Raw genomic sequence first — 10,292 nt, forward strand, 5'->3', positions numbered from 1 at the left:
TGCACATTCACAATGGCCATGAGCGAAGAGGTACGTATCAGGCGGGGGGAAAAAACTTTTTTTAAAAATATTTTTCTTATCCAGGGCACACTTAACTTTTGTGTCTCTCATCATGCATTTTAAAACGTCTTAGTGCCCTTTTCTTTTTTTTTTTTTTTTTTTCTCCTTAGTTTATTGTTATTTTAGTATGCGTTGAAAGTTATAAAATAGATAACTGAAGACCAAACTGGTGAGAGGCTTTTAATGGCTCAAAAAAATCAAGCTGTTTGTTAATGACGACCGTCTTAGCACTAGTGTCCATTACAAACCTACTGACTCTCATTCTTATTTACTCTACTCGTCTTCTCATCCTAAGCACACTCTTAACGCTATTCCGTTCTCGCAATTTCTTTGGCTTCGTCGTTTGTGTAGTGATGATCTTGATTTTTCTGTTAAATGTTCAGAGATGCGTTCCTTCTTCCTTAAGCGTAATTATCCTGCTCATGTTATTGATCACGCCATTCGCAAAGTTTCTACTATTGATCGTACCACCGCTCTCACTCCTCACACTCGTCCCTCTAATGATCGCATCCTTTCACTCTTACTGTATCATCCTATTAACAATTCCATTAAACCCATTGTTAACCGCAACTTTTCTCTGCTTGACTCTGATACTCGTACTTCTGCTATTTTCAACAACCGCCCTCTTTTTTCTTATAAACGTGATCGTAATCTTCGTTCTTTCTTGGTTAAGGGAGTTCTTCCCTCTAACAAAGAATCTGGTACTTTTCGCTGTTCTCGTAAACGTTGTTATACTTGTCCTCACATAGCCTCTCACACTTCTGTCGTCGGTCCTAAATCCACTGTTAAAATTACTGACCATTTTGTTTGTACCACTTCTAATGTTGTATATTGTATTAAATGTACCCGCTGTAATCTTTGTATGTGGGCGAGACTGGCCGCCGTCTTGGTGATCGCATTTGCAATCATCTTTATGATATTTGCAATAACGATCCCACCAAACCAATTTCCCGCCATTTTAATCTAGCTAACCACTCTCTTTCTGAGTTCATTGTTTTCGGTCTTTGATTAACGGCAACAATGATTGTCGCAAGACCAAAGAAATGCGGCTTATTCACCTATTGGGCACTCTTAGTCCCAACGGGATTAATGAACGCTTTACTTTCAACTAACCTTTTCTTTTGTCTTTTGATTGCTTGTTTTCGTTTCCTTGCCCACCTTGCTCTCATTGGTTTCTTTTGTCTTATTCTATCATATATTCACTCCTTTCTACCACCTCTTTCTCTTTTACTCCGACGAAGGACTAGTGTCCGAAACGTCAGTAAGTTTTCTCATCTTTTCACGGTGTATAATTTACCTTTTCATCATTGCTGTTGACGGTTCCCTATCAGCACGAATTTCATTTTGTCTTCGCTAAGCTTCAATTTATCGATTAATATCCATACCCTGATAGCTTTAACACGTGGTTCCCATTTTTCTTGTCGCATTTTCACTCAGCATACATTCAATTAGGTTGAAAATATAAATAAAGCTGAGTATCATGAGCATAAAGATGTTTGAGATACTCTGTGACATACATGTTTTTAATCTATTTAATGAGTTTTCATTCACAGTACCGAAATGAGGTTCCTCGTGGTCGTTTTACTCGTGTCCTTAGCTGTGTTCGTTTCTCCAGTCATCAAGCCGGCGTGTGGACAGAAAAACAAGCCAGCCGGACAGGTAAGCTGATGATGTCATTAACAATTAAAATTGAAGCCAGAACGATTGGCTTGTTGACTTGAAGACCTGGAGAGCGAGAGGCTCATTGTTTAATTTAGTCAAAACGTACTAATTAGTAAAATATATGAATTAAAATAATTGTGAAATTAGGTTAAAAACGTAGCTAATTGAGAATCTATAATATTTTAAAATGACTATGCGAATTGCTTTAACCTCTCAAAGGCTGTAAAATTCTGTTAGAAAAGTAGGGATCACCATGCATTCAAAAGAAATAATAATGACTTTACTAACACGAGAAAAAACGATTCTTTTCAAAAGATTTTGATGGGCCTTAATAGCAGTTATTGCCCATGTTCGCGCGGCCAAAACATCGAAACCATAATTTTTTTGCACGTTTTTAGTTTATAGCTTTTTTTAATTTTTACATTGCGCATAAAACAATCTTTTAAACTTTTGATCAAAAATTTAATTGTCTTCGAAAGTAAAACATAATAATAATAATAATAATAATAATAATAATAATAATAAATAATAATAAATATTTATATAGCGCCTATCCAAATCTGCTCTTGGCGCTTTAAACAAAAAGAAAAACCACGAACCGTGGTAGGCTGTGAGCTTTGCTTGGCGCCTGTGGCTGCCGCTACACAACCCATATCACAGGGGAAAAAATAGATGAATAAATGATACGAAAGTAAAATAAACACACACGCACGACGAAACCACGACTAAAGGTCAGACTGTTGTAACGGGTAACAATCCCTTACTCTTACGAAAAATACAAAAGGATATTTTACGTCCACTTTATCGGGTGTCAAGTGCAAGCAGACGGGACCTCTGGTTTTACGTCATTATCCAAGAAGACGCTTGCTTGATGGCTGTTGTCTCCTACGAGTTCCTCCACCCTTTGACAGGTCTTATTTTTAATCCTGCTGGGTGTCAAGCCACCCTCCTCACTGGATAGTCAGTGGGGGAGCCGGTTTAGACGCCGACGACCCGTCCATGTGGCAGGTAGTACTGTGTTACATGGTACCACTAGCAAGTTCGAAAACCTGACCTGACCATCATGGTAAATTAGTCTTTTTTTTGAGCTGAAGTGACGATGTATACAAGAAACTCATGGTGTACCACTTTCAAATCTCCGTGAAATAGCTCAACCCAGTATAGCGTGAAGAGTATTTGGCTGTAAGCATAAAGCAAATTTATAAAAGTCATATACAATTTGTCGCGAAAGTTTTTTTTCTGGAAATTTAATGTTCATTTTTTAGGTCAAATAGGGCAAAAATTGGCCTAATACCACCCCCCACAGTTTCAAAACGAGCACATTGACCCTTTTTTTTTAATTGTATTTTTGACTTTTATATATGTTAGTCTTTAAGTAGAAAAAGTTATAAAAAAATTCTATCGAAGGGAAGTGTGACTGCCAAACTACCTTTAATATGATAATTCTAACTGGTTTCACTACAAAAACCTTATTTAAAAAGCATCGGCGTTATACTCATGGTTTTTACAGTGTTTATAAAGTGCTCTTGAAAATAAAATGTTCAAAAATACATTAAAGATGACTAGTAATTAGCAAACCCGAGCTCGAAGAAAAAACTGGGTCGTGTTGGCATTGCGCGCAGTGCCTTCTGGGGCAGTTTTATGTGAAATATTTTTAAGATGATGGCTATTTCATTCCCAAAATTGCCCAAAAAATGACACTGTAATGTAAACTCGACCGAGGTTTCTCCTCATCCTCAGAATGGCTAATAAATACAGCACTTACCGATTGTGCAACGAGCTCGGCTTCGCCTCGTGCAATATTCAGCGCGTGCTTGTATTTAGAAACAAAGCACACTCACATAGCAGTCTCTAACGCCTAATCAAAGCATAAGCATCATACCTTTTAGTCAACGTCATGTCTGGCGGGTCGTCCTGGTATCCCTGGTCTCCACGGTACACCCGGTGCTCCTGGACGAGACGGACGAGATGGCAGACCAGGTACTCAAGGTAAACAAGGTCCTCGAGGGTTTGATGGGACTCCAGGTAAGCAAGGACCTCCCGGAGCTCCTGGTACACCCGGTAACACTGGTCCTCAGGGTCTTAAGGGTGACGCGGGCCCAAAAGGAGAAAAGTGCGAGCCTGGCGCAAGAATTCTTTCAGCCTATTCCAACTGGAAAGAATGTTCATGGACCAAGATCAACGAAGGAAAAGACAATGGGCTGATCAGGGTACGTTCGTAAATTTAGCAAAACATGCTAGTATTTAACAACCCTTGCCATATTTTTCCTTTTTCTAATGTAGCACTTTTTACGTTTAAAAACACATAATTAGATTCAAAGGTTTTTTGATTGATATTTGTGTTGGTATTTATGCGACTCAAGTAGTAGTTTAAGGATGGCACGATCCGGATTTTCAGTGAGGATTTACTAATTTTGGGTGAGGATAGGTGAGGAGCGGTGAGGATTTAATCATTTTCTAATACGTCACGCATTACCATGAAAGTATATCTCTTCCTATTGTGTCAAAACACAATGAAATTCAATAGAGGATTTTAATCTGTGATGCCACAGGTAGCTTTATTCAGCGAGTATATTTGCAGAGGATTCAATTATATTCTAATACGGCACGCATTACGTATATCATATAAGGTGGATTTAATTATTTTTATTGCTTATTAACATAAAATGACGGGTAGGTATTGTGAAGTTGTCATGACGACCAATTGACGCCATGAGTTTATTGTTTGACAAGTTTGGACAGGTCTTTTGTTTACCAATCCAATTTATAGAGCGCGGGGATTTTGAATTTTTAACTCCAAAACTCAACCAACCAAGCAAGCAAGCAAAACCTAAAAAATTTACTTTTGAGAAACGCAATGGCTACGTTATTCCAGTTAGGCTCTCGAGGATATCACGCTACCGTCAATGAATTCAAAGGACTAATGAAAATTTGATGACTATTGTATCCAACACAATGCAATTAATGACTCATAAACGATATACAATAAGACCTACTAAGTTCTTCCTAATTATGCAAAAATCAGCTGAAAATGATTAGTTCTGTTATCTTGTTCTTTATTATATAAACAGCAATCGTTTTATTTCATACTGGACCATAGTACAATGATTCTGAGTTCCCTTGGTATTCAAGCTTATTAATGCTGTCATATCTCTTTCCTTCAATCATTTTTTGTCACGTGATAAATAAGACACGGCATCAAAACAATTTTATGAATGCACAAATCTACAGGAAGCTCATATCCAATTTAGTTATTGAAAAACACAGGAAGCCCATGGCCAAGACCATTCGAAATACCAAAATTAATAAATGATTTGATAATAATTTTATATTTGCTTATTTTTTCTATGATTGAGAGTCGATGAGAGGTCGATGAGAGGTCGATGTAAGATTACCTCCTCTCCTCCTGCTATCAGGCTATCAATAGCTTAGCTATCAGGCTATCGATAGCTTAGCTATTGGGCTATCGATAGCTTAGCTATCAGGCTATCAATAGCTTAGCTATCAGGCTATCGATAACCTGGCTATCAATAGCTTAGTTTCTTGGCTATCAATTGGTATCTATTGATAGCCAAAATTAGTAAATCCTCACCGAAAATCCGGATCGTGCCATCCCTACACTACTACTGACTCAAAAGGAGCATCCACCTCTTATACTATGTATGTAAAGCAGTGGTTCCCAGATCATGAGCCAATGCCATTACTAGGAGCATACAGTGTCCTTGAGACATTGTGTTCCCAGATAAGAAGCCCAATTGGTATGTAGGATAACGTTTTAAAGTGTATATCAAGGAAATTTCTGTTCTTTCAAAATCACTTATAATGTGAATAGTGTTGTAGTAGGGTTGCAGTATTTTTGTATGTAAAATTTTCTTTTAGGAGATAAAAACATCTGAAATATCAATGTGCAAATGAGATGACGCAAATTCAAGACTAATTTATTATACCAAAACGCTTTTGTGGAAAGTACTGCTGTTTTTTTCATTTGCAAATCGTCCTTATGACTGAAATATATGGCTTTGTTAACTTTTAGGTTATTTCACTTCAGGAAACTTGTCGTAAATTACATTGCAAAATGTAACCCATTCTTGAATTTATGTCATCTCATTTGCATATTGATATTATAAATGTTTATATCTTTGAAAATAGAAGTGCACATACAAAAATATTGCGACCATACTACTACAACTGTTCAAATATAAATGATTTTGAAAATAATGTCTTTCCTTGATATACACTTTAAACTTTCCTATGAACTTTTTCGTTCAATAACTTTATACAGGATTGTCTTTTCTACAAGAATTTCACTGATTCCATCCTTCATGTTTACTGGAATGGCGATTTTAGAATTAATAATTGTAACGACTGTTGTAAGCGCTGGTTCTTCACGTTCAACGGTGTTGAATGCAAGACCCCTCGTGCTATTGACGGTACCTTGTACTTGAGAAAAGGAGTGGGTCACAACATCCACCGTGTCCGCCATATTGAAGGTCACTGTGACAAGATCCACAAGGGACCTGTTCGTGTAGGATTCAATGTCGGGAACTGTGCCGGGTATGGAAATGTTGACGCCTATACCGGATGGAATTCAAACAGTCGTCTTTTTGTAGAGGAGGTGCCCAGACCCCAGTCGTAAACTATCCATTTCCGACAAGACATAAGCCAGACTGATTGAATGCGAAGTCTAGTAAAGCACTATAACAAGCGCTTTGAGAATTTTTGAGCACTTTGTTTGATCCATGCTGTGTTAGTTGAAAAAATAGGAATAGAATAAACGTCAAAAACTAAATGTTACCATTATCGTTCACTATATTGTTGTGAAGTAATATCACTATTAAATGCCGCAAAAATATGTTGAGACATTGTGTTGTACTGAAATTAAACACTGAAAGGAGTTGATCAGAGGTAGGTTTTACCAAGCAAACATCGTAGATACTCGTACCTGATCTCATGGCTAAACAAATTCAGGGACCCCTCGGCACTGACTGGGGCTGAGTTATAGAGGCCACCACCCCCGCAATAGCGATGCAATTCATTTCATTTGCAAATCAATACATTGACGGCACTCGCGCCTTAGCTGAGATGTCAACTCAATGTACTCATGCTTTTTTGTGGTATGAGAGAACATGCATCTCCCTTTTGCAATCTGTTAGAGTTACTACCCTTCAGTAACATTTTCAAACTAAGATCAGCGTTACTTACACATCAAATTATAAATAAGAAATCTGAAGTACCTCATATATTCAAAAATATACTTAATCTGGTGAGTGAGCAACATTCTTATAATACAAGATATGCCTCTAAGGGTAATGTTGTTCGTTCATCAATCAATACCAACTATGGTAAATTTACATCTAATTTCTCGGCTTCTAAGATTTGGGAAGAAATTCCAACTCCTATAAAAAAAGTTACTTCCTTTCAAACATTCAAAAAGCGAATGAAAATTTATCTCATTCACTCACAAAAGTGATAAACAATATATAATGTAAAATACAGTATGTTGGTCAATGCATTAACAAACCCCTTTCGAATTCCAAATTACCGCTGTGTTTCTTGATTACAGACTCATTTACTCAGGCTTAGCCTCGATTTTGTGAAGAATATTCACGTGTTCCAGTCAAGGTCCGTCAAGTTTCAAAGTGTTTGTATTGTTGAAGTTGTGCATTCTTTACTTTACCGTTGATATTTGAAAGTAATTAGACACCGATTCGAGGCTTAGCCTGAGCAAATGAGCCTGTAATCAATAAACACAGCGGTAATGTGGAACTCGAAAAAGGTCTATTATTCCCTTAATACTTGATAATTGATGGCTGTTGACTCGATAGTTTATACTTTTTCAAAAGCCGTACACACTAAACGTGATCTCGCTTTGTAAATATTTATCCTGTATTTTTCATAACTGTTCAACTCTATTTAAATATTCCTATATTTTTGCATTGTAATTTCGTGTGTGAAATAAATTTGACTTGACTTGACTTGCGCAAACAAACACTGGGAGCCTACGCAAACCGGGATGAGTGGCGATATAAGACACGAACCTTTTACACTTGATAAATATAGATAAAAAGATACACCATTTGACTGAATAAACTTAAGAGCGGCTGTCCGTAAAAACCAGACAAATTCGAAATTTCGTGGCAACAGTCAAAAAATCGATTTTGTTCATACTTTGAAGTTAGATACCCTATCATATGATATTAATGCCTGTGCACTTAGTTTTGCAAAATTATTTTTTGTTCGGGAGAAATTTGAATTTTTATGCAGATAGGCAAATATGCTAATTTGACGACTCTGAAATTGAGGTAAATTACCGATCTCGTGTACGAAATACAATCAATACTTGACCTTTCTAACCTAAAAAACTTCAAATATGGTATCTCTATCACAGGTAGCCCAAGCTTGGTTTCTGTGGTGTCCTATTATAAAGAAATGTATGGAGATTCATAAAAAAATTCAATAAAATTATTGAAACGTGAAATAAAGCCCCGAAATTTTACCCGATCATTGAGAAATATCACTTCTTTGGTTCTGCGTGGTTATTTTTTGAATTTTTGCAAATGTGCAAATTTTGAGGCTTTATTTCATGTTTCAATGACATTATTGAAATTTTTTATGAATCTCCATACATTTCCTTATAATAGGACACCACAGAAACCAAGCTTGGGCTACCTGTATCTCTATATGCCTCACAATGATTTTCAGACATGTAGCTGTAACGAAGAATTTCTGGAAGAATTATTTGCAAGACACAGTTTTCTTGAGCTTAAAAGTACCCTCAAAACAAGTGAGAATTTTACCTTATTCTATACATACTGAGATTTTCTTATGAAATTTCCCTGTGTGAAAAACAAGTTCGTGACTTTTTTTAGCCAATCAGAGAAGCGAAACGATTTGTCATGTGTGAAAAAAGCGTTTCGTCCAATCGCAAACAACTGTCAAGACGAATCATGTTTTCGCGGTCGTCGCGGGTAGCTTTGTCGAGCAGCTTTCAAATATTTTCAGTGTATTCTAGTTGTTTGTAGTTCAAATTAAACTTATCTGTTATAGCTTATGAATGATAGAAGTGGGTTCCCTGTGGAAGAGAGAGAGAGAGAGAGAAGGAGCTCGTGGGAATGGGACAGAGTTGTTATAGGGAAAAGTAGACAAGTTGTTGTGGTTCTTAAAAAATGAATCCGGAATTCGAATGATTTTATCTTCAGGACAGCACATATGTGTAAGTATATTGATTCCGTTTTTCTTGGACAGAATATATTCTCATATAAGGTTTTGCAATTGTCATTCTAGCGAATCGTGAAAACCTGAACTCGTGAAAACCTGAAATCGTGAAAACCTGAAATCGTGAAAACCTGAACTCGTGAAATTAATCCTGTAGCGTGGAATTGTGAAATCATTGACTGACTGAACTCTGAATAAACTGATAATCTAGAACTTGAACGTCACGCATCTTGACTATAGTCCTCGGGATAATCTAGAACCACTACATTATCTAATCAAGAGCTAGGAGATATTTGTGAGGATGGTTGAACAATCAAGAAGATTTGTGTCTCTAGACAAACCTACAGACAAGTTTATCGAAGACCAAAAAAAGAAAAAAAAAAAAACAAAAACAGAAACACTCTTTCAAAACACGAAGATATGTAAGTTTGCTGACTGAGTTTCTCAACTCCAAAGAGTCGAGGAAATCCCGCCAGAAGAGCTTAATGGATATATCCGTGAATTGCAGTACTATCTCAAACGAACAACAGAAAAACATGTCTTTGATTCTGAGTGGAAATACTACAAGTACGTCTATAGGAAAAAGGCCAGTGTCGAGATTACAAAGTGCAGTGGGCACCGAGTGTCGTGAATCTTCATTCATGAAAAGTTCTAGTTTCCCTGCAGCAGGTCCATTCAGTGGAGCAGTTTTTCAATGAGGACAGTTTAACACAACAATAAAAACTTTAAACAAGTCGCCGACTTTCACCGATAACTCATTCAAATCAACAGAGTCAACAGGTAGCTTCAAACGCATCAAGCGTGTGTTTGAATCGTCGAGACGAAGACAGCCCTCCGCTTTGACAAACTAAGTTTATAAGACTTCATTGACCTACTCATTTTGGTTGCTTATTTCGTTATTTTCAAAAGAACAGTTTTATATTTAGTTTAGAATTTAAACGTTTTGCTATTTACTTTGTACCAGATATGGTTTTTGATTTTAATAGTGATATTTTTACATGTAGCTTTTAAGCTTTTAGCTTTTCGAAGGAGAATTTTAAAATACAGCAGTTTTGTATTTTTTTTTTTTTTTTTAGAGAACCCATTAAAGGTGAATAGATAAAAACAACAAAATATCAGTACAGCTGTATGTATAAAATAAATAAATTACAGGATGGAAAGCGCTTTGTACGGGATTTTCCCACTCGTTAGTTTTGTATCTGAAATCTCACTCGTTCGCTGCGCTCACTCGTTCCATTTCAGATACTTCACCAACTCGTGCGAAAATCCCGTACGCGCGCTTTTCATGAAGTAATCTCTATATGGCCGATACAACGGAAAAGCGAGATTTTCACTGTATGTGATGTCAAGATGAT

At 36.7% G+C, this 10,292-nt stretch overlaps 1 protein-coding gene across 1 annotated transcript in view; it reads left to right on the top strand.

The window, feature by feature from the left end:
* LOC116307028 (collagen triple helix repeat-containing protein 1-like) overlaps positions 1-6,580 on the top strand; it is a 7,102-nt gene extending 522 nt beyond the window's left edge. The window contains exons 2-4 of the mRNA XM_031717173.2: positions 1,601-1,719; positions 3,612-3,932; positions 6,005-6,580. Of these exons, the coding sequence (XP_031573033.1) occupies positions 1,621-1,719; positions 3,612-3,932; positions 6,005-6,358 (774 nt within the window). The 5' untranslated portion in view covers positions 1,601-1,620 and the 3' untranslated portion in view covers positions 6,359-6,580. The remainder of the gene's footprint in view (positions 1-1,600; positions 1,720-3,611; positions 3,933-6,004) is intronic.
* The last annotated feature ends 3,712 nt before the right edge of the window (positions 6,581-10,292 follow it).

The sequence above is a fragment of the Actinia tenebrosa genome, unplaced genomic scaffold (assembly GCF_029948245.1).
Source record: "Actinia tenebrosa isolate PJP-AT-01 unplaced genomic scaffold, QUT_ActTen_1.0 PGA_scaffold2__45_contigs__length_23673736, whole genome shotgun sequence".
Taxonomy (NCBI): Eukaryota; Metazoa; Cnidaria; class Anthozoa; order Actiniaria; family Actiniidae; genus Actinia; species Actinia tenebrosa.